This window comes from Dipodomys spectabilis, unplaced genomic scaffold (genome assembly GCF_019054845.1).
Source record: "Dipodomys spectabilis isolate Male_0828 unplaced genomic scaffold, ASM1905484v1 ptg000001l, whole genome shotgun sequence".
NCBI classification, from domain to species: Eukaryota; Metazoa; Chordata; class Mammalia; order Rodentia; family Heteromyidae; genus Dipodomys; species Dipodomys spectabilis.
The window spans coordinates 22,637,693-22,663,530 of record NW_024870678.1 but is presented as its reverse complement, the minus strand read 5'-3'; the positions used below and the strand labels follow the sequence as shown (position 1 = coordinate 22,663,530).

At 39.7% G+C, this 25,838-nt stretch overlaps 1 protein-coding gene across 2 annotated transcripts in view; it reads right to left on the bottom strand.

Moving 5' to 3' along the window:
• Pde7b (phosphodiesterase 7B) overlaps positions 1 to 25,838 on the bottom strand; it is a 307,803-nt gene that overhangs the window by 75,131 nt on the left and 206,834 nt on the right. For both annotated transcript variants that reach the window (XM_042702651.1, XM_042702571.1), the window contains one exon: positions 3,089 to 3,172. In XM_042702651.1, coding sequence (XP_042558585.1) covers positions 3,089 to 3,172 — 84 coding nt within the window. The remainder of the gene's footprint in view (positions 1 to 3,088; positions 3,173 to 25,838) is intronic.

Here is a 25,838-nt window from a genome sequence, read left to right as displayed (position 1 = left end):
GAGGGATGGGAAGGAATATAAATAAGGGAAAGATCAGAGGTGTTCAGTCCTCTTTGTGATGTTCAGTTAAAGGTGAGTAGTGGATGATTTTCATTTAGATAACATATCTGTTATCATATGTTAACTTTTAGCTAACATATCTGTTAGAGTAGATTCTTCAAAGCAATTGGTATGTTAACTATATAGTTACTAAGAGGCTAGGAATGATAAAGGGATCATTTGGCATCTTGTAGCTTATTTATGATGTGTTTTATGCATTTGGAAAATGTGGAGACCACATATAAAGTAAAATACAATGAAGGTAAATGAATGTCCCCTTCATGTATGTTATACAAAGGGACAAGAAAGAATGCGTTTTCCACAATAGAATGATGAAAAGAATGGAAGGGGACACATGGATGGGTGATGAACACTGTCCCTCAGTGATCAAGACTCAAGACCACAAGTGGGGAGGAATGGAATGGAGGGCTGGTAAAGGAAGCTGGGCAGAACTGAGCTCTCAGAAATCGGCTCAGCAGGAGGGTGACAGGATGGCAGGTACTCATAGGTGATCTTTTATATAGTGACTGCTGTGTCAATGAAATATTTCTTGCAAACAATTTCTCTTTAAATATATATATTTATAGTTATTTCAGATTAAGAAATAAAAGAAGGCTGGGAAGGAAATGTGGTATATATACACAATGGAATTCTATGCCTCCATCAGAAAGAATGACATTGCCCCATTTGTTAGGAAATGGAAAGGCTTGGAAAAAATTATATTAAGTGAAGTAAGCCAAGCCCAAAGAAACATAGGTCCCATGGTTTCCCTTATTTACAATATCTAGTATATGTATGAGTCAAGCAGAAAAGGTCAGATAATGTGATGTTAGGAAAATGAACCCTTAGATATGTATTTAAAGGTATTTTTCTTTCATGCATTTGTTTCTAACGCATTTATAAGATTATTTCTTTGTTGCTTTGTATGTCCCTCCCCCACAGTATAACCCCTGCTTTCACTATATTTGATGTTGGTATAATTTGTAGAGGAGAGGGGGAAAAACAAGTCGTTTAAGGATACAGGTGGACCTGTTGCAACAATGAGAAGTACAAGTTGTCATGTCAAAAACGAACTTTACAACTTTGGTTCGGCGGGGGGAGGGGGAGAGGGGGAGGGGAAGGCTGGGAAGGGATGTGAAGGGTAAACAAAGGAGGAGGCTGCAATGCTTGATAAGAAATGTACTCATTATCTTGCCCATGTAATTGTAACCCCTCTGTACAGTATGTTCACAAAAAATAAAAAAATAAATTAAAAAAAAAATAAAAGAGCAATTATCATTAAAAGAAAACCACCTACAGGCATTTTTACATCCAGATGCTTGTGATGAAGACAATTAAACATTCCCTAGTCACACCTGCAAAGATCATTATGTAGAACCTTGAGATAATAAAGATATGGCTTATGTTAGAAACCATGAAATAACATCTTTTTCCACTATTGAGAGACTTTTGATTGTTTTGTTCTTCTGATTTTCAGAAAGTGATATCATTGGAAAGTTCTGGCCTATAGGAAATAGTGAATTGGACACATTTGTTCATCTTTTCCCTGCTTGATAGACTGCCTGGGACCTAAAAATTCATGCAGTTAAGACAATCAAAGGTGTGACTTCCATTAAGAAGTTAAAAACAACCTATTTGGGGTCCTAGAGAGAGGTGAGGTATAAGGGGCTCCCTCAGGATGTGCCTAATGTCTAATGGCTCAGTTCTGAATTCTAAAAAGTATCTCAGGGAGTGTAAGAGGAGTAATTTGTCTGTTGCACAGAAAGAGTTATTCCAAGTCCCTGTATCTCTGAAAAAGCTTTAAAAAAGAAAAAAAAACCAGACATGCACATTGGTAGGAGAAGAAAAATGATCCAAGAAAAATACAAACATGTCCATCTGCCATTGACCTTTGAAGGACCTAAAGATCACCAATAGCAAGTTCTAATTTCTCCTAGTAATTTCCAGAGGTCGAGGTAAATCAAATTACCCCTTGAGCTGAGCTTGTTTATGTCAAAGGAAAATAATACTATGTGGATGCAGTCCAGCACTTTGAAATTGATAGATGGGGTATGATAGGAGAATCAAACACTGAAAACCTTGCAGCGAATTGTGAAATGTATCCATTTGCTCCCTCCCTGCCTACCACAAGTTCAAGGTGAAAGATGGTAAGGAGAGAAGATACGAAATTGGAAGACAGGACTGGTCATTGGCTTGGGTTTCCAAAGGAACTTAAGATTGAAAAAAGAAGATGAATACAAGTGTGAGCGAAATTTCAAATGAGTAGTAATGGAAGGGGAAGGGAAAAGCAGTGTGTTTGTTTAGAAGTAATACAAGGAGAAAGCGGCAGGTGCAGAAGCATTTCATCAGGATGTCAAGAATATACCTTAAGGTCTTGGGTTATGTTAGAACCAAGAAAAATAAGGGGAAAATTCAACGTAGTTAGCTGCTTGTCTTCACTGTCTTGGTATAGTGGAAGTCAGTTGCCATGGCTAATAAATGATTCCTAGCCCTATTGACTGAGTGTTGGTGACTCTTTTCACCAATTGTGGGTTTGAGTTCCACCGGCTCCAGGAAGTTGGGATACTTCAGGTTAGACAAGAGGGAATAAGACAGTGGGGGTATAGAAATGGCAGACTGTGGCCCTGAGTTCAAGCACCACGACCAACCAAAAAAAATAAAGAAGAAAAAAAGAAATGGTAACCGTAAATAACATCTCTAGTAAAGTTCTAACAATAAAATAGGGCTGCATGTAGAGACGAGATGCTGGAAAGTGAAAAGATGACCTTCCTTGTATACATCTTTTGCAATTTTGAATCTATGGGCTCACATTTGACCTCCCGGCAGCTTGGAGAGGTAAGGCCTAGCTTGTCTCTGGCATTACTTTACCAGGATGGAAATCAAAAGACAAAGGTTTCGCTTCCAGTTGTGGGGACAGACATGGAGGATGGAAGGCAGACCTCAGGAGGTTTTGAGTTGAAAGGGGAAATAAGAATTTTTCTTTTTTCCATTTTTGAATATTACAAAAAGAGAAACATTTGTTCCTTCCTAGATCCACTTGATTACTCACTGTTAAGCAGGCGGAAGTCAATGAATGGGTAGGAGCCACGGCGTTCGGCAGGAACCCCAGTCTGACCCCTTAGTCGTACATCTCCTAGAAAACAGAAAATCCAAACAAATGTTTGACGACATTGGCCAGTGGACTCACTTTGCCTCTGTAAATCCTCTTTATAACACAGAACCCACACCAGGTGTGGCTTGAAAAATAACTCCCTTTCACCTCTTAGAGAGAGATAGATAGGAAGGGATGTTTAATTAATGCTGAGGGCAATACACTTGGCAAGTCTCCAGCAAATGAATGATTGCTCTCTTGTATTCATCTGTGAAAGTGACAGCAATCGATGGAGTTTTCAGTCTTTTAAAAAATACGTCCCAGGGCCTTATGATGAAGTCCCTAGGCCTAGAAGATCAACTGGCTTGCTGGGATTGTAGCTTTTGTTCTTCCCTTGCTTCTAGCTTCCAGCACAATGTGTTTCGGACTGGCTTGTCCCTTTCCTTCCCCGTAGGCTGTGTTATTGCTGTGCAATGGAATCTGCTCTGAGGTCAGCTTAGCTCCTCCTACCTCAGACCCTCAGCCACCTTTGGACCTATTGTAGTCTGTAGACTTTCCGGTGCTCATTTCTTTGCAGGTTTCCTTGAATGGCAGAGTTCATTTTACTTTTTCATGTGTATATGCTGTCTTCCCAATTAAAATAGGTAACAAGGAAGAGTGGAAAAGATGGTAGCCTTTAAAATAAGACAGCTTTGGAGATATCAGGCTTGAACATCTTTTTTTTTTTTTTTTTTTTGTCAGCTGTGGGGCTTGAACTCAGGGCCTGGGTGCTGTCTTTGAGCTCTTTTGCTTAAGGCTAGCTCTCTGAGCCACAGCACCATTTCCAGTTTTCTGGTGATTAGCTGGAGATAAGAGTCTCACAGACTTTTCTTCCTGGGCTGGTTTTGAAGCTCCATCCTCAGATTTCAGCCTCCTGAGTAGCTAAGATTATAGGTGTGAATCACCAGGGCCTAGCTACCCGGTGATCTTGAGATCTAACTTCTTTGCATCTCAGCTGCCTCATTGTAAATTGCATGTCTTAAAGTGCCATTGTCCAGAATATGGAAAATAACCCTGGTTGCCTGGAAGTAAGTACTGGTTCACATCTTTCTGAACTGTCAAGCAGGGATTATGCACACCAGGTGACTTGCATTTCTCTATCATGCTTTGTGTGTTGTCTGGTTCATGATAGACTCTAAGGGCTTGTTCTCTGTTGACAAACAGTAGAAGACCAGAGCCATCAGTCATTGCATATCCTAGCAATTGTATGGGTAAGAGGTAGCAATGCTGAGTCAGAGAGGGCTTCCATTCCAGGAGTGTCAATGAAAGAATCAGCAAAATCTACCCATAAACCACTTTCCCTCAGACCTACAGTAGCATGGGACCTCAATTTAGGAGGAGAAAAGAGGGACAGTGTTCTTGTTTACTTTCCTAATCCTTGATGTTAGTAGGCCCAGGTGAGATCTCATCCATTGTGACCCACACTCAAAATGCCCCGCCCACAGGGTCTCTAGGGTTCTTGAAATTCTACAGTACAAGTAGAGCTGCTAGCTCTTGAGCTATTCTCTACTTTGAATTTTATGTTGGTGCCTTATTTCTTATGCTTGAGGTTATTTGCTGTTTTTATTCTGGTATTGATATTAAAGGATGTTACAATTTGTGAAATAAAAGGAGATAAGTGGATAAAAAAGATATTAAGCAAAATGAGAGGAGGAAGGAAGAGATGGAAAAATACACTTGAAAATCTGAAAGGCTAGGCATGGTTGTACACATCTGTAATTCCAGCTATTCAGGATGTGGAAATAGGAAGATTAGTGTGTGGTCTCCTTGGACAAAAGGCAGCAAAATTGTCTCGAAACACAAGCCAAGCAGTGGCGGAACACACCTGTTATCCCACCTACTCATGAGCCAGAGATAGGAGGGTGGTGGTCCAAGGCTAACCCAGGCAGAAATATGAGACTATATTGGAAAAACAAAACTGGAAGCAAAAAACTGGACTGGGGGCATGGCTCAAGTGATAGAATGCTTGCCAAGCAAGCACAAGGCCTTGAATTTAATCTCCATATACATACAAACAGTATATATATTAATGCTGTTAGCTTTTGATAAGCTCATGAGTTGGGTGGTCAATAGTAGAAGCAAAGTGCCAGGAAGACTTGAGGACTATCTTCCTCAGAGTCCCCTTGAACACAATATGTTTATAATGCTCTAGAGTTTACAAAGCACTTTCAAAAGCATCACAGTGAGTTTATTGTCTATTTTTTCCCCATTGGATGATCACAGTCTGGCGAGGAGAGCTACTTTTACCCTTCTTATTTTATAAGTGAGAAAACAGCAGCTTAGGGAAGAATAGCTGAAAAGACTCCTACTTACCCTTTAACCCCAGTCTGCTAAAAGGCACTTAGCAAAAATCTGTTGACTTTCTTTGAGTTTCCTGAACTGAGAGTTTATAGTTCAAGTTTATAGTGAGTAGGACGCGTGTTAACTCTAGATGCTTAGATTGCACAAGCAGAGAGCTCTCTCAATATTACCCATGTCTTGTCCTTCTAAAAACATTTTTATTAGCATATATTAAATGTACAGGTGAGTTTCAGTGTGGCTTTTCCACATAGGTATACAATGTACCCAGATCAAACTCACCTCTCCGTCACTCTCCCTTATCTAACCCTACTTCTTAAAATAATTTCCATGGACTTCATTGTTTTATTTTTGCATATGAATATAAAGTACTTCTACCATATTTGCCCTCTTTCACCTACCTACTCCTAAACAGGGCCTGTTTTACATTCCCGTCATTTCTTTTTCTTTTTTTACATGTATGTTAATTGTTCAAAGTAGTTTCTCCATGGTATTTTACACATACACATAGCTCCATCTTTCTCCTTCCCCATCCCTCACTCTCCCTATTTTCAACATCTTTCACTGAGTTTCTTGCAGGCATGGATGCAATGTATTTCAATATTATTCATCTCCTATCATTCAGTTTTCTTCTCCTAGTTCCATTATTTCATGTATGTTCTTTATTTATAGGTATATATGATCATATACACATGCAAACACACAAACACATGTTTTTCACTTAGATCAGCTTCCATATGATTGAAAATGCTTGATATTTGTCCTGATAAACCTGGTTAACTTTGCTTAATATAATCTCATCATTTAGTTGCAAATGATTCAATTCATTCTTCTTTATAGCTAAATAATACTCCATTGCATGTAACTACCACATTTTATTAATCTATTCATCATTTGTAGGCTGGTTTCATACTTTGGCCATTGTGAGTAGTGCTGCAGTGTAAATGTCTCTATTGTACCATATTTTACATTCTTGTAGATAAATGCACAAGAGTAGTATTGGTGGAATGTATGATAGTTCCATTTTTAGCTCCATACTGCCTGTTGAAGTTGCATTAGGTAACAGCCTCTTTTTCCTCTGAATACTTGCCAGCTTTTGTTGTGCACTTGATAATGGCCATTTGCCATTTCTAATCTTATGGAGTGTGCAGACTTGTCTCTCACAATGAAACAAACCAACAACAAAATGAAATCTTAGGACCCGTCCAGGCCCAATGTGTGATAGAACTTGCACTTTTAATATCCATTGAGAAAATATAGCATGTTAAAATAACAACAAATTCAGTGTTGACAACAAATGAATTTATGTTTTATGGTAGAGCTCAGGTAGACATAAAGATTTAAAAGCCACGTATATTTGAGAATGTGGGCATTTGGTCTACAAAGGTGTCTTGGCTAGTGGATTTGTTGACTTGCTACTAAAATTCTTTGTGTTTTTTTCCGGAGTGTTCAAGGCTTACCATCTGGAATTTCTGTTTTTAATTTTTAATTTTTTTGGGGGGGTCTGGTCGTGGGGCCTGAACTCTGGGCCTGGGCACTGTCCCTCAGCTCTTCAGCTCAAGGCTAGTGCTCTACCACTTGAGCCACAGCGCCACTTCCGGCTTTTTTCTTTTTGCTTATGTGGTGCTGAGGAATCGAACCCAGAGCCTCAGGCATGCAAGGCAAGTGCTCTACTACTGAGCCACATTCCCAGCCCCTGGAATTTCTTTATCTATTAGTATTTCTCTGCCAGCATTGCCAAAGATTTGCACTTGACTCTATCATTATGAGGGCACCATTTCCCCACCCCCTGAAAATGTCTGTGTGACATTGATGTGGGTTTTGAATCCTATCACAGGAGGACTTGTCTACCTGAGAGTGTGAAGGACCATGATCATATAAGCCAAGTAGAGAGATCGCACTACATATGGGAAAGGGAAAAAAGGGAAGGCAACACCATAGAAACTGGGGGACTCCTACACTGACAGGGGCAGCCTTTTGCCATGTTGATTAACTATGGACTAACCACTTTGAAAACTAGTTTTCTAGTATTTAACTTACATAACTATATTTAACTTATATAACTTATAGGGCTGTTGCAAGGAAATTTTAATTTGTGTGAAACTAACATGATTAAATATTTACTGAATACTTACCTTGTGCTAAACACTCCACATGCATTATAATATATCATTAATTCATAACCCAAAGTAGGTATTTTATTATCATCATCACCACCACCACCACCACCACCACCATCATCATCATCATCATCATACCTTCTTTCCTAGACTATCAGCATTAAAAATTTCATAAAACACTTTTTTTTAAAAAAAACCTGAGACCAGAATTTGGTATCTGATGAATTTGCTCATTGGCTCATGTTTTACCACTCGAGCCATGCCTCCAACTCCTGTGTAAACACCTGTATAAGCATTACATTTTCCTTAATGAAATAGATCTTCTGATTGCTATTTTCCAATCAATCAACTACACAACCCTTGTAATTCCTGAACTCTGAATACAAGAAGAATCTATTGCCCTGACAAATTTAAGCTTTTGTCAAATAAATGTTACATATGCAAAGAGCACTTGAATTGAAATAGGCTGTGTGAATAAGATAATTAAATTCTATTCTGGATCAGCAGGGTATCTATTACTTTCAAACCAGAAATAGAAGGTAATCATTAGAAATACTATTCATTAGGATGGAAATTTGTTGATAATTAACTTACTCCAGTACTCAATCAAGCAGGATTTTTACAGTATACCCCATTTTAAAAAAGAGAAAATTACAAAACAAGCATCTGACCAAGGTACCTAAATAAATAAAATAAGTCAACGGCAGCAATAACAAGTGAATCACAAACTGAAGTTTCAGGGCCTTAAGATGTCTGTAACTACAGTAGGGTCTTAGAAATGGATTAGTCATAAATTTCAGACAAAAATTAGGGGTTGTAAATAATGGTTTTCAAGAAGTATTGAATGAGGGGCTGTTGATGTAGTGCATGGGTAGAGTGCTTGCTTAGTCTGCACTAGGCTTTAGGGTCCAGCCCCAGCACAATAACAAAACAGAAACCAAAACAACTCCTTGTCTGGCACAGAGAAATGGAATTATGTTAAAAATACTAGTATTGGAAGAGGCAAGACAGGCATTTTAGAAATTTTCATCATGACAACCGTGTAAGAAATTATAACCTATTAAAATTGTAAAACATTATTAAAAAAACTCAGTCCATGTTGTGAATATTCTGTTTAATTGAAGCACTAATGTAGTCAAATGAATGTTTTAAGCATGTATTTCTTTTCTAATATATAACATGTCTAATATATCTATATATAATCTATGTATCTATCTATGTATCTCTCTATGTATGTATGCATGCATGCATACATGTATGTATGTATGTATCTATCTATCTATCTATCTATCTATCTGTGCCAGTACTTGGGCTGAAATAAGGGCCTCAAACTGTCACTGAGCTTTTTCACTCGAGGTTAGTGCCCCACCATGTAAGAAGTCATACCTCCACTTCTGGCTGGCTTCTTGCTGGTTAACTGGTGCTAAGAGACCCATGGGCTGAGCCGGGCTGACTTTGAACAGGGATCCTCATCTCTCAGCCTCCTGAGAAGCTAGGATTATAGTCATGAGCCACTAACTAGTTCCTGGCCTACGTGTTCCTATTATGTGATGTTCTCTTTCCTTTTCCCCTGCTTTCATGAGCCTCTTCTGATGCTAGATTGCTTCAATATGCCAGTGAGACAAGAAAGAACTCAGTACCCAGGCCCTGGAGGAGAAGAGGCCGCTGGGCTGCTGTCCTAAGGACAGAATGAGTGGTGTCCTGCTGAGCTGCTTTTACTGGCCCTTGGTCTCGGGCAATCATCTGTTTACCTAAGACCTTATATCCAAACTAAACAATTATTTTGACTATTCATTAAGTCCTTGTTTAACTTCAGCAGCTATTTTTTTTTTCCTGGCAAAGGAAAGGTGCGGTGGAAGCTGAAAGGAGGCGTTGACAGCTCCGAGTCATGTCCTCAGTCTGTTCTTATTGTGTTCCAGAAGGAAATCAACAGCAAGGGAATTCTTATTTTGAAAGGACTGTTGCTCTTTTGCTTCTTCAGGCTGAAAACATAACATATCGTCCTTGGTACTGAAGGCTGTGCAGACGGAGGGCTGAGCTAAGTCACTGCTAGAGCCAACACCGGGCTCCTGCCTCTCTCCCTCCCAGGGGACGTGGCTCCGGATGGACCTCTTGCCCACTTGGCCATCACGCGGTGTCTGTTTAGTGGAAGCTTGTGCTCAGGAGTAGACATTTATGTGGCCTCTTATGTAACTGGCAACCAAGGGCGGAGGCTCTGACAGTGATGACAACTTACAGTGGCTGAAACACGGGCCATATGAAGAGAACCAGACTCAGGCCCTGGGCGTGGTGTGTCAAGGTCATTTCAGGATGGGGAGATAGGGACAGAGCAGAAGCTACTGTGCTCCTAGTGCATCTGAGAAAAACGAAGAAATGATGAATCTCTTCCTATAAACAGGTTTCAGGGAGCATGAAGGAGAGAGAGAGGGTGGGGGAGGACTTCTCCAATGAACAGGAAAGACAGGATGGTGGTGGAGTAAGAACAAGAGCCACCCAAATATGGTGGGGAATCTGCAGCTCTGGTGAAAGCTATTTCTTTAAGCTTCCTGAGCACATTACTGATTCATGGCACTGCCGCTTCTAGCCAAATGAAGACACACACAACCAGATCCCCACATCTCAGACACTATTACCACATGGTGATGTCTCAGCTGCAGGTTTTGTTTATTTTAGATGACTGGTCTTAGAATTAGTTAAGAGAATGTTTTCTCCTAAGGATGTTTATCTAGGCCTATGGTGGTGGGGGGCAGGAGGAGGGTTGTGCAATTTAATCACTCCATAGATTTATGGGAGAGAGCAAGCAGCCAATTTAGATAACTCAGGCCAAGATGATTGTCCCAAGTTCTGTGATTTTACATGAAGGAGCTGGTGCAGCAAATAGACCCAAATCCCCCACTTCAGAGGAACAGCGGCCTTCTATTTTCCCTTTTCTTCCTTTCATTTTCCTTTATTCCCCTTTCCTTTCTCTTACTCTTCCCCTTCCCCTTCTTTTACCCCTCTCTCCCCCTCTCTTCCTCTCCTCCGTCTTTCCTCCCTTCCCTTCCCTCCTCTCTTTTCACCTCCCTTCCTTTCCCTTCCTTTCTCTTCCTTTCTCCTCCTTTCTCTTTCCCTCCTTTCTTCTCCCTTTCCTTCCTCTCCCTTCCCTTCCTTTCCTTTCTCTTTAGCTTTGCTTTGTTTCTGCGTGTTTGATCTTAGGGCCTTGCATTTGTTAGACTGATATTGTACCTCTAGTTCTGTTTTTCACTTGTTTTTAGTTTAGCGTCTTGTTTCCTGTCTGTCATGAGATTGAGTCATATTTCACCTGCTGTAGGTTTCCTATTGTCACTGGCCATTGCATCCATCTTCCATTTTTCTCTATGGGAATGGTATGCCAAGGACTTTTCTGTCTGGGCTGGACTTGTACCATGATCCTTCCAATCCAGGCCTTCTCTGTTGCTTGGGATGACATGTATGCACCACTGTGCCAAGAAATGAGTGGAGAAGCGAGTCTTGTGAACTTCTCTGCTTGGGTTGGCCTTGGATTCCTTTTGTTCTCAGCCTTCGAAGCAGGTTGTGTTGTAGGTATAAGTGATTGGCACACAGTTCTTCTTTTTCATTTTTTATTTTTCTGAGTGATGTTAGGCTCAGGTGGTCACTAAGGATGTGCTGAGTTGGATAACAAGGTGGTTTTTATTTCTATTGCTTTGTCTGTTCCTCTAACTATTTGCTCCTACACTGTCACTGGGAGAAAGCTTTGTATATAGGAAAGAGAGAAGGTAGGAGTTCATTATCTAGAAACCTTGGCAAAACCTTGGCAAAAAATCCCCACAAAATTTTTCAATGTGAAAAAGTTTTTTAGTCTTTATTGTTTAAGTGCATTTTTATTGTTATGATTAAGGTATTATACAGAAGAGTTAAGTTTTTAATCCTTATTAAAAAAATCTTAAGGAATTCTTATTAAGCAATACCATACTACTACCTTTCAGCTTTAGTACAGGGTTATTGACTATTTGGGATTTCAGGATTATGAATATCACAAAAGTGAAAATAGCAATGCTTTATTTTCCAAAGGAGGTAAGGCAAGTTTTAGCTCAGACTGGAAACAACAAGAGCTCTTCTCATTTTTCAGCTTGATAGTGTTTCAGAGGGAAAAGGTGAAAAAAACCCCTAATTTCCAATCACTGGAACACAGGGGTTTAATAAAAAGAAACTGAACAAGAAGCAGCAGGACTGACTAAGGAGGCTTCCAAGAAGCTGTAAGGATACTTAAAGAATAAAAAAAAACAACAACAAAACACAACCCCACAGGTCTTACAAAGACTGAGAGAGGGAGACTGATCTGAGGAGCTACCAGAAACCATGCACTCTGGGTCAGCTTAAGTAAAGAAACTCAGGTGTCATGGTGGGTTCCTGCCTGTAATCCTAACTACTTGGGAACTTGAGAATAGGAGGATCATGGTTTGAGGCCAGCCTAAGCAGAAAAGTTTGTGAGGAGCCCTTGTCAATTAATAGCTGCTGGGGTTCAGGGGTGTGTGTGGTGGTTCCAGGCCATCTCAGGCAAAATAAAAATACACGAGACTTCATCTCAACAAAAGAAATTGGTTATGACAGAATATGTCTGTTATCCCAGCTACGTGAATAAAATATATAAGAGAAGAGATGAGTCTGAAGAAAAAGTGGCTAAGAAAGAGAAGGAGCAGGCAGGAGAGGAAAATGTGTATGAAAAAAAAATGTGTATGGGGAGGAATTGAGTATGTGGGTGAAGGAGCGTCAGACGTGGAACATAATGTGCCGTCTTGAAATCCTGGAGAATTGGTTGTGCCTATCACAGAATAAGAAGTTCTTAGAGAGAAGTGATTTGATGCCTTTGTGTGATCAATGAGATGTCATACAAGTGCTAGTGAAGTCTCGTGGCGGGAAGAGTCAATGCGGAGGCACATTGTCTTGGCCCCCTGCAGCTTCAAGTCTCTTGGAAGCACAGGACAATCCTAATTGTAAACTCAAACTTGCAGCCTTGGTTAGTGGAACAACAGGGAAGTCTATTGTCTAAGGAAATTTCTAAAGATTTTTACTAAGCCATGGAAATTGCTATGAGCTAATTTTGAGAAGGCAATATTAGATTTGAGCTCTGATAAATGGTTCAGAATTCACTTAAGGCAAACATATATCTCACTTTGCCCTGGAAAGTCCTGACTTATGTGTGTTGCTTAGTACCCGCTTCCTCACCCTCAAAACATTCTGGTTTGGATTACACATTACAGGGTTGCTCCAGAGATCCAAGCAGAGGGAGTGCATAGATAACCGTCTCACAGCCAGAGGATGTCAGATCTGAGAGACCACAACTAAGACAGCATGTCACGGCAGCGAGGGTGGCGTGGCGTGGGATGCAAAATGAAGTTGGATCTTCATAGGATAGCCTGGGGAATACGATTTTATCCCGAGAGTATAAGGAAGCTAGGAAAATAGATGTGATTATTGAAAAAAATAAACCCAATAATATAGAGTGTGAGGTAAAGAATGAACTGGAGAGGGTTTAAAAAAAAACCAGCTGAGAGATCAGGTAGGTAAGATAAGATGGGAGTTTACAGAAAAGGGTGGTGCAGGGAGAGAGAAATGAATAGATTTTAAAGATGTTTGGTAGGTAAACTGGACTTGATATAGTGATGGAGAGGAAAATATCAGAGATAAATATTTAATTTCTAGTTTGCATCATTGGATGACAATTCTAGAAGGACTCAGATAGGGGGAAGCTGTCCATGCACTCGACTTTGGCCACATTGAGTCTTATTGAGATGTCAAAGCAGAGCGTTACAATGGGTTGAGGGGTAGTTGGATATGAGGGTGTAGGACTCAAAATGTTTTGGATCTTTCTCTCTCTCTCTCTCTCTCTCTCACACACACAATCTCTCTCTCTCTATATATATATGTAATTAAAGGAAGCTGTGGCCGTAGGTGAAGTTGTTCAAGGAATAAAGTAAGAAGTGAATAAAGTTTATCATCTAGCTTTAAGTGACTGTAACATTTATTGTTAGGAAGAGGCTATCAAGATGGTGGTGGGAGGAAGATCAGAGGTTGTGTGTCACAGAAGTAAGCCCAACAATAGGGAAGAAATGGTTTCCTGGTAGACACTCCTGAAAAAGCAAGAGGAGTAATGTTGGAAGAGTCCATTGGGTTTGATTGAGTGACCAGGGTGTGAGAGAGAAGCAGGGCTCTCTGACCATCACACAGAATGGAGGAATTGGGAAGTTGTTGCTTTAAATCACATAGCTGATATTCAGAACTTAAATGATAAGTAGATCTTAAGTGACAAGTAAAAATTTAAATACAGCACTTGATAATATTTGCTTGCAATTGGCCCAACTATTATGATTGAGATAATGGGATTTCTTTTTAGGAAAAATATTATTGTGACTTTAAGAATTGTAGTAATCCTTATGAGTAATTAACTATATTTTGAAAATTGCCCTGAGAATAGAACAGTCCAGGTCATGAAAATGCTGATGAATTTTTGCAAAATGTAGTAATCACCTGTCCAACCACTTCTCATTCTTAAGTATACTTCAAGGGAAAAAATGGCTAGTGGAAATCCCTCCCACAAGAACCTTTAAGAAGGAAAAGATGGGCCCATTGCTATACACATAGTAAGATACAGTACCAACCAAGTTCCAATATTATGGAGTAATTTCTTGTTTTTTATTCTTTGGATAATTGGAGAGAAGCATTTTAAACATATTGTTTGTTTTCATGTGCTTCTGAACTTCATGATTCTGGCTGGATACAAGAACAAACTTGCCAAAATACTGCAAGAAAAAAGATGTTGCTGATCATGGATAGGAAATACTGCAAGTCCCACGAGATGGTCTGGTCAGACTTCACCAAGTCTGCTGGCCTGAGAAGGACCATAGGCCACCACACTTGTGGCTAGAGCCTGCTCAGTACCAAGAAATACCTGGGAGTTCTTTATTCCAGTATCTGTGCCAACATGGCACTTGAGGTTTTCTTAAGCTCCAAGTGGTGGTCATTTTTCTGTTTGTTTTTCAGAAAGGAAACAGATGGCCAAAGCTGGACTTGGTAGGGAAGTAGTTGACTCTACTATAGTTTAGCCATATTATAGAATATTATATTGTTATTAAAATAGTAACTGAGTCGAACACTGGTGGCTCTTGCTACTCAGGAGGATGAAATCTGAGGATCGTAGTTCAAAGCCAGCCCAGGAAAGAAAGTTCTGAGACTCTTATCTCCAGTTAATCACCAGAAAGCCAGAAGTAGCACTGTGGCCCAAAATGGTAGAACACTAGCTTTGAGCAAAAGAGCTCAGGGACAGCACCCAGGCCCCAAGATCAAGCCCCATGACCCATAAAAAGAGACTGAGATGTTAGGTTACTTCACCCAGATGGCATGATAGAATGTAAGTCAGATTTGGAACCAAGGTAATGTGTGTGGTACCATCCCTGTTCAGATATGCCCTGTGTGGAAGTGAGAGCCATGATGTATTGTTCAAGGAGGGTGGGCATTCTATAGTATTTAAAGCCATTTCATAAAGGAAAAAAGCAAAAGCTAGTTATTACCTCTGTGACTACACATTTTGAATTTCATTACATCTTCTGTTTTGTAGAATAGGGATGCTCATATCAAATTCAAATTACTCATAGAAGTAATGATCAAATGAAATAATATGGATTCGACTTTGTTCTTTGGCAAATCATTTTGTAGTAAAATCTAATTAGTAAGAAAATCTTTGGGGTTGCCATGCATTTTTGGGTAAGGAGCCTGTGTGGGGATCCAGTGCAGAAAGTAAGGGTACCTAGAAAGATATGCCTGAGCCTGGTTCACATAGCCAGCCCTGAGGAAGAAATCAAGATGGATGCTGAGTAGTTTCCAGAACATTCCAGAAGCATCTTGTTAAACCTTTTGATGTTTCTCATGTGAAACAACTTCTTTCCGTTTTCAATGCCAACTCATGCTCAGGGCAGCCTGATCTGCCTGATGGATGGAACTAGAGAAGATGTTTTAGCCACCAGGAAGTCCATGCTGGCTTCTCAATACCAGATCAGGTCCGACTTAAAAATGGCATCCCCATTGCCCATGTGAGGAGAAGATGCCATCACAGGCTCTGCTCATAAGAACTGTAGCATCTGATTGAGAATTGCCTGTTAGGATGCTTTAAACAATTTTTTCCCCCAACCTGACTATGAAAGAAATCAGGCACCTGACCTTTGGCCTCCTGATTCCAGGTAACTGGCCTTAGCCCAGGCTGCAGCAAACAACGGGTGAGCTGGGACATGAGCTGTGACACGTGACTATACAAACAACCAAGCAACAACAAAATCCACCTCTATGAAAAAATCACTACGTAAACTCCCTTCTATCAGGCTGTAGTGCAAGTGCTATGGGAAGCAGGCAGAGGCTCACTGATGGGCTTAGAGCCCTTACAAAAGAAGTGGAAGGGAGTTGCCTTGCCTCTTGCACCCCATGGGGACACGTAGAAGGGGCCATTTTAGAAGAAGTTAGATCTACTTTACTTTTGGACTGCTTATCAGTACTGTCTGCCATTTCAGAAAAATATAGTAATTTTCATTAGCATGTTGTTGCAAAATAAAGTTGTCCTTTATTACCAGAAAAAGAATAATCTTATTGATATTGTCATATAAATGTTGACCATACTAATATTATACAAATTCTATATTGTCTTATTATGCTTTATGTATTATGTAAATAATATTAATATTGATATTCCTATTAAAATCTGGGTCAGTGCTAATTAAAGTAAGATTAACGGAAGGAACATTATTAGTCTTTGAAATACAATTAAACATTATGTGATTTAGAGGCTAATATAATCTAATGCAGTTGAAACATGGAGGTTTACACAATATCTCTTTTTAGTAGCAGGATTTCTTAAACTCTTCATATACTAATGTGCACTGAGAATATCCAGGTAGATGAAATTAATCAGCATTTCTCAAACATGTTCATCCATTAAGTATATTTTCTAAGTATCTTCTGAGATGATTAAGCATGTGTGTGTGCAGGTGTGTGTGTGTGTGTGTGTGTGTGTGTGTGTGTGTGTGTGTACCGTGTGGATCTCTATATGATGCTTAGATCATTGGAAGAAGGTTAGAGACCCACCCACTAAATCCATTTCTCTTTTTTTGTTTGGTTCCAGTTCTTGAGCTTGAACTCAGGACCTGAAGCTCTCCTAGAGCTTCTTTGCTCAAGGCTAGCACTTTACCACTTGAGCCACAGCTCCACTTCTGAGTTTGTGATAGTTAAGTCTCATGGGCTTTCCTGCCCTGCTTGAAACTGTGATCCTCAGATCTCAGTCTCTTGAATAGCTAGGATTACAGGTGTCAGCCACCAGTGCCTGGAAATTTCTCGTGCATTATCATCCCCTTATCTTGTGTGACTGACTCTGTACCTCTGGTTTAACCTTTTTGTTTTGGTTGCAGTCCAACTGTGTGTGTATTTGTTTACTATTGTGCGAGATCCTGTTCTAGACTCTGGGAGACAATGACAAAATGCCCCTGCCATTATGAGACTGAGATACAGGAATCCAGGAGAAGATACACAATAAACAAAATCACCAAGTGAACTGCTGTCTATCAGGCTGTAGTGTAAGTGCTATGGGAAGAGGGCAGAGGCTCACTGATGGGATTAGAGTCCTTACAAAAGAAGTGGAAGGGAGTTGCCTTGCCTCTTGCACCCCATGGGGACACGTAGAAGGGGCCATCTCAGGATGGGACATCTGCTGATGTCCTGAGCTTGGACTTCCTGGCCTTGAGAACTACAAGCCATGAATTTCTACTATCTCTGTTGTCACCCTGAGATATCTTGTCATAGTAGCCTGGAAGAACTAAGACAGAGGGGACTCAGCGTGAACCAGGAAGCCACAATAGTATATCGAAAGAGCGTGACACCATCAGACTAAAGTTATTATTATTTTTTAAAGGATTACACTAGGTGCTTTGTTGAGAATGGATTCTCACGATGCTTCATACATTTAGCTGGTCCCCAAACGATGATGACGTCTTTTCCTATAACTCATGTCCTGTCTGTCTTGCATTTCCTATTCTAGTTATGGTAAGTCTAGTCCATCAGCATGCTGGTTACTATGACACCTCTCTCCCCCACCCCTTCTCTCTCTGCTCCCAGTCCCAGAGGTGGTTTCTTCACTTAGTGGTGAGATGCTCTGTTGAAGTGTGTGTGTGTGTGTGTGTGTGTGTGCGTGTGTGTGTGTGTACTGACTGAAAACGGATGCTAAGCCACTAAAAATGTTCTCTTGGTGGCACAGAGAAGGAGGAAAGTGGATTATGACATACCGCCTTGGGTCTTTGTTGTTCACACAATTTCATTAGCCTGAAGCAGATAGAAATTGTAGCAACAATGCTTGAATTAACTGAATGATTCCCTGTTACCATAAAATTGTCTTTTAGAGTTTCCTGTCCTTATCAAGCCATATTGTCTTGTAGAATCTCTGTTAGTTAATGCATATATATCTCATTTTTTGAATTATCTTTTCTATGAACTGAACTGTGTCATTTTGCCCTCTGTGATAAATGACCCTGGAGAAGTAGTTCTTCAGGTCCAGATTCAATTACATAATTTTATTCTGTTTGAATTTGAGAATTACACTTGAAAAATGACTCTAAATATAGTGAAACAATTATTTTGGAAGTTATATGTAAACAATATTATTTATTCTTAATCAGTATTCACTGAGTACCAATTTTAAGTCTATTGTACTCATGAATGATTATATTAGGGATTACTATCACCATGAGCAATATAATATAATGATAGTGGTTTTTAAGATACCACAAGGAATAATTTCTTTTACTACTAACTGGTTAGTTTTTCATATCTGATATGATGATGCTTATGGCTTTGCTATTATATGTGTAATTGTTGGTACATACCTGTACATAATTTTGTACTAAGCACATGTTTGGTATAACATGTAACTTTTCATTTCATACACTCAAAAGCCTACCCAATGTATCTCTCAAGGGCATCTCTGCTTTTGTGCTCTACAGCATACACACACACACACACACACACACACACACACACACACACCCATTTGCTTCCTCACTGAGTTAAATGTATCTGGTTGCTCATGTCCAGGGTCTTTTGAACTGGGATAGTAACTGTCCTAGGTTTGCCTGGCCACTCACTGTTCATAATATTTCAACACACTGGAAATCCATGCAGAGTATATTGATTGTGAAACTAATGTGCATAATTAGTATTATCTGGAAACAACTCTCAAAGCATAGCTTATCATGTGTTTGATTTGTGAGACTACCTCTCACAATCATAGAATGAATGTTCAGAAACTCAGTACTCCTCAACAGTGGTTGGGGAGGTTGGGTGGGTATTACTGAAACTTCTAGTGAGAAGGAGAAGAGGAAGGGAAACATCAAAAAATCTGAAAAGCTGCATCTCAAAGGTCTGGACCAAGACAGAGATGGCCACTTTCACCACTTTTATTCAACACAGTTTTGGAAGCCCTAACCAGAGAAACTAGGCAAGTGGAAGAAATACCAAGCATCCAAATTGGAAAGGAAGAAGTCAAATCGCCACTGATATAGATGATGTAATCTTATATATAGAAAATCCCAGAGACTCCACCATAAAGCTATTAGGATGAATAAACAAATTCAGTAAGTTTGGATAGGATATACATAGTTTTATCTGACAGATTCTAGCTAAGTCTGTATGGGCTGGCCTGGAACTTGTGATTCTCTTGACTCTGCCACCTGGGTTTATAGATGGATTACAGGCATGTGAGGCCGTACCTGGCTTACAAACAGTTGTTTTCAATCAAATATTCTGATTTAATTGATCTGGAGTGAATCTGGGCATCTTTTTACAGTTTCCCCAGTGATTTCAATGGGGAGACAGTACTGAAAGCTACCATTGGGTATTATCCCACTTTGTAACTGTACACAAAGATTGAAGGATACAGTCCAGTATACTCCGAGGGAATAGCAATACAGAAGATAGAAGCATACAGTGCAGAAAGTATTTATAACATGTAGTCTTTGGGCATTTGTGCACAGTGTCTAATTGGAATTTGGGCGCACTTTGGGGAACTGATTCTCACTGCTCAGGTGCTTTAGAAGAATCTTTGTGGCACAAGGCGAGCTGCAGACCCTTTTGAAAAGGAAGAGGTGATGAAAAGTGAGACCATTAACTTCTCATGGGTGGGAAAAAGAAGAGCCAGAACAGCAAACATAGAAATTGGCAGTGGAGTGGATTGTTTGTCAAGAGGGAACTTGTGGGTAGAGGAACGGGAGACAGAGAAAGGAAGGTTAAGTAGTCTGTGGTGTAAGAAATGCTCTTACCCTGTAAGGAGAGCTTTAGTTGTTGAGCTAAAACAGGGCCTTCCATGTCTGGTTGGGACAGAGAGGGGAACTGGCACATTTTAAAGAAACTGGATGGAACAAGTTAGTTCTCACACTCAAAACCAAATTATAACTAAGTAAAATGTACTCTAGCTAAAAAGTATTTACTGACAAGAGTAATAAGATATGCATCATATAATTTACTATAAAGGAGTTGCAACTCAAATTCTACGGGAAAATCTAGGTAACAACACAAAGCCTGACTTTATCAGGATAGCATCTGTGAAGCCATCTCTAATGGTCACAATTGCCTCAAGTGAAAGTACAAATGCTTCATACTCCTAGGGGCTGAGAATGTGGCTTAGTGGTAAAGTGCTTGCCTAGCATGCATGAAGCCCTGGGTTTGATTCTTCAGTACCACATAAACAGCAAAATCCAGAAGTGGCACAGTGGCTCAAGTGGTAGAGTGCTAGCTTTGAACACAGAGAGGTCCAGGGACAGAGCCCAGGCCCTGAGTTCAAGTCAGGACCCACAAAAAAAAAAAATCCTATGTGAGGAACTTCAGACTCGTAACATGACTTCAACACTCATTACCAACTTCATTTGCTTCTTTCTGGGCAGTTTTAGTATAGCTTTTCTCCTTGAATCTTGATGTTGTGCATAAATCCAGTTATTCTTTTCTTTCCTTTTTCTTTTTGTCGTAGTGGGGGTTGAACTCAGGCCTGGGTACTGTCTCTGAGCAATTTTGCTCAAGGCTAGTGCTCTACTGCTTTGAGCCACAGCTCTGCTTCTGGTTTTCAGGTGGTTAATTGGAAATAATAGTCTCATAGGGACTTTTCTGCGGGGCTGGCTTTGAACCTCAATCCTCAGATCTCAGCCTCCTGAGTAGCTAGGATAATAGGCATGAGCCACCAACACTGGCATCCAGCTTTTCTTATAAGCATATGAAGGGATTTCAGTTAACCCTCCCCAGTGGAAGGTACTATCCCTGGCAATAGTTCTGATGGGCAGTCAGTTCTGGGTCATTCAAGGTTAATATTAATCTGAGACTTTTTAAGTCTTAAATCTTGGCAATGATAGCAGGGATGGCATTAATCAAGAAGCATTATACTCTACACTTATTGGTTATATTCAGATCAGTTTGTACAACTACTTCAAGGTAATAAAAAATTCTCTGTCAGTTTTCTGCAGTATCTCAGAAGGCCTATACAGTTACTAGGAAAAGTTTTTACGCTTTGTTAAAAAAACTGCAGTGCTGAGAATCGAACCCAGGGTTTTGCCATACTAGGTAAGTGCGCTATTTACCTTGGCAAACCACTTCCCATATCATCAAGCTGGATAGCTTGAAAAGACTGTTGGGTTGGGGGTGATATGCCTGTGGTTGGATAGACTATGTACAGCTCCTACAAACAGCTACAAGTGTGTTTTCTGAGTGCTAGAGATAGAAGGCAGAGAGAGAGAAGGAGAGAGAGAAAGAAAACACCCAGTGCTTAGAATGGAAGTCCTGGCAGGTAAGGGTTCTGCGTAAATGCAGAAATTTGAAATACCAAATATTATGCCATTTTATTTTACCCAAGTGTATTTCTTTCCACTTGGGGATATGCCTTAGATACAGATGCATAAAATGTTCACTTTGGCAAACTCATTTGCATTCACTTCTTGCTTTTCAGCATTTGGAAAAATCTACAACAGTGTCAATATAACATTCTGATTATGTTTTCAACATTCCCACTCATTTAGTTGGCTTTATGCAAAAATAATATTCAAAAGATGGCCCCAAAGAAAATACACTGGGTACCAGGGTCATCAAATGAACAATCCCATCTTTCTCTGAGAAGGGAGCTAGGAAAATGGACCAATGGTCCATTTTTTTTGCAGGAGGTAGAGTGCTTGTTTGTACTCTTTTCTTTTCCCGATTTTTAATAGCATAGGACCATTTATTTATTGACTGCTTGAAATAAATTCAAACAGAAGAACTTTGTAAACGCTCTCGTCTCTGGTGCCAATCTTTTTTTGTTATTTATGAGAGAGCCTCTGAGAGTTTAGATGTCTACTTTTTTTTTTAATTCCAAAAGTTTGTGTGGGGGTGAGCTAAAGCCCTTTTGTCTGGAAAGGAAGCTAGACAATAATTCAAAGCTCACAATTCTCCTAGGGCTGAGACACCACCAGGTCTAAGTGGGCTTCAAATGTGGTGGAAAATGAGGCACCTGTGTTCTTTCAAGCATTTAAGTTGGGTTTCTCAGCGAATAGGGATATTTTACAGTTCTGTTTTGTTTCCTGTGGGTAGGTATTGAGGGAGTACAAGCTGGAGTAGGGACCTAAGGAAGAAGATTCAATCCTGAAGTATTTATTGCTCCTTCCATTTACTTGGCTTTCTTATCCACACCCCAAATTTTATTACCTCACATTTTAAAAAATGACAGTTTTATTTGGATATAATTTACATACTTACACAAGTCACCCATTTAAAGAGTACAATTCAATGATTTTTAATATACCCACAGACATGTGCAACCATCACTGTGGTCAATTTAGAACATTTTCATCACCTGAAGAAGAACCTGTGACCTGTGGTTGTTACCATTTTATCCCTCTAGCCTATAGTCCACACCTTAAGGAACCACTATGTTGCTTTCTGTCTTTTCCCTATCCTATATTCAGTCATATAATACAGTCTTTTGTCCAGATGACTGTAATCTCATTCTGACTTAGGACGTTTGTGTTGATATTGTGCACTATACTTTGAAAACTTTTAATGGGTCCTTGATTTTCCTCCTTGCTTGCTTACCTGTTTCCAGAGCTGGGGCACTCTGCACAGCATAACATGCACAGCATACCCACAATTAGTGCTTGTGCATTTTTTCAACTAATTGCTGTTGTTTTGCAGAAGTTGTTCTATAATATCCCTCTAAAGGAGGTCACATCATTTCCCTGGCACACTGCAGAGTGGCCTCTCCTCCCTCTCTCTCCTCCACTATAATAACATGTTGCAACCTGCAACCTGAGATGACTTGGATCTTTATTCCCGGTACCAAGCCTTGATTACACCAATCTCCACTTGCTACCATCTCCATTCTGTCCAATTTTCAGGAATGCATCTTAGCAATCTACTTGCTAGTTTGAAGCTGTCCTTGACCAAAAAAATACTCAAAGTGATATTGAACTTTGGTCAGGGATGCTGGTGTATGTACTAGCAATGGAAGATGTCTGTAGAGAATTGCCACCAATTGTCCACTATTCTTTATGTGATTTAGAGAGATTTTCTCTCACTGGTATTCACTGGTTGAAGCCATGAAAAATATAATTGTGTTCTGCTTATTTATCTGCTTCCATCTGGGATAGTTTTAAAAGAAAGTTTCCTGATTTCAGTTGTAGAATACAACTGTTTTCTACATAACTCCATTGCAGTATGACCTCTAAGTAAGCATATGACAAACCTCAAGTTGAGTTTATGGATGTAGAGGGAATGCTAACCTTCATTTTCTGGACAAAACTAAGTTATTTTTTTAGGGAGCTTTGCATACCATAGACACATTGAAAAGAGGGAGACATAAACTATTGCTTTTGGATTGCTTGTCTAGCTTAATGCTTTTAGATATAATGCAAACAATGTACATATAGCCACAGAAGAAGCAACTAAGCCTCATTTTTATGGAATTAACTTAAATTCCAAGTTAGAATAAATTATGAGGGAAAATGTCTCTTGTTCTTCCTACTTATGGTAAATAAAATTTGTTTTATTCTCTCTGTGTTTGGAAGTAACATTCTTCGAGACATTCTTAAGAACTATTTTTCTTTTGCTTAGCACAATTTCTGGTTCTAGATAAAGGGTAATGGAAAACCAATTGGCTCATATCGGACATCCAATTAGTCACCTCCATTTATCTATATTTATGTCCACCATTAAAAATGAAGTACTCATGCCATAATCAACGCTTAAATGATAAAATTATCTGTTATAAAAATATAAAATGAAAGAGAAAGGTATTTCTTTCTCAATACCTTTTCTTTATCATTACAATCTGAAGGGAGAATGAGTGGCCAAAGAGAAAAAGGTAAATAAACCATTGCAGATATAGTTTTGATACATGGAAACAAGAGTCTTTTCTAGTGGGCATGTGAAGATACTCTTGCCTCAGACTCTGGCGTACACCTCCCACAGCGTGGGTGGTGATTGGCACCTTCTTGTGCCACTGGGAATAACAGCTGGCTTTCCAATAGTCCTCCAAAGCAGCTGCTCCATCTACCTTGGCACTGAATGCACATGGCTTTAGTTGCTGACATTTTCAAGTTGTTGCCAAGGCTCTAAGAAGAGAATTTTCCATTTTATATTTTATTCTGAGTTAAATATGATCATCCTTAGCTCTATGGCAAAGGAGATGTACCTAAATCACCCTAGGATGAAATGCACACGTGGACTCAGGTGGGTGTGGACACTTTGGTAGAGAAAAGACTGGCTACGCCTATATAGGACATGTGCCTTTATGGGAAATTTTCCATATAGAATCACAATGGCATAGCAGTAGGAGATTAAAGGAATAAAAGCAGATAGTACAAAGAAATATTGTAAAGTCACTATGAAAATAATGAGAACACTGAATATGAACATGAATAGCGTCATACTAGAACTGGAAAAGAATATGAGGAGTCCTAAGAGAAGATAAAAATTAAAGGTCCATATCATTTTACTAGAACATTCTCTAAGTACACGAGTTCTATTGTGATTATTCAGACATACAATGCAAATACAGTCAGCAAATTAATATGAAGAGTTCACCTTGGAGGGAGAGGCAATGACTACATAATAACTGTTGGAAAAAGGTTAAAAATGGCTAAGAAAGAAGTGACCACAATCTGCCATGAAATTGTAAAACTTAATACCAACTTATCTGCCCGTTTCTGTTTGTCTCAGACATATACTAGTTATTGCAAAATGAACCCCAAGATAAGGACTCAAATGGTTTTTCTTTCTTGCTATTGTTTCTAACATATTTATAAGATATTTCTTTGTTGCTTTGTATGTCCCTCCCCCATGGTATCACCTCTGTTTTCACTGTATTTGATGTTGGTATAATTTGGGGAGGGGAAGGGAAAAAACAAATTGTTTAAATAGGATACAGATGGACCCATTGCAACGAGATGTACAAGATGTTATGTCAGAAAATGAACTTTACAACTTTGGTGCAGGGTGGGGGTAGGGTGGGGTGAGGAGATGGGAAGGGATGGGAAGGGGAAACAAAGGAGGAGGCAACAATGCTTGGTAAGAAATGTACTCATTACCTAGCCCATGTAATTGTAACCCCTTCTGTACCGTATTTCCACAATTAAAAAAAAAGAAATTGTAAAACTTGGTTGATAAAGCACAACTGTAAGAATCCAATGATCAAACATTCTGAGGACGAGTAATCCAAAAACTTCATAAAGCTCTGAGCCTAAAAATCACCGAAGCTGTCTTGAATTCCGAAATACTGCTTGAGTCTGCAGTGTTGCTCTCACAACTCAGCCACATTCTCGAGTTTGTCCCCCTAGTGAGTGCAAGTACTAAGATGCCAGAGATTAAAGAAGGAACAAAGACACACAGCTAACAGGACACCTAGCATCTACGTCTGGGGATTAGAAGTGGAGCTGTTCGGTAGAAAGGCTCAGAAGCTCAAGTCCTCCTACTTTTCAGTACTGACAGGTTTTCCCCATGCTTTGCCTCAACTAGTTTTTCCTTTGGTGCAATGCTGTATCTCCTGGATAGATGCCAGGATCTCTTTGGCCAATGAGTATCAGGCTCTCCTATCTGCCCTGGGGATGTTATCTGATTCTGTTAGCCAGAAGTCAGCCAGACATGGAGCTGTTTCTCTGAACACTCAGCTATCCCATGAGTTTCAAAAGCGAGACAAAAAGTACTACCAGACTCAGAAGTTTTATTTTTGATTT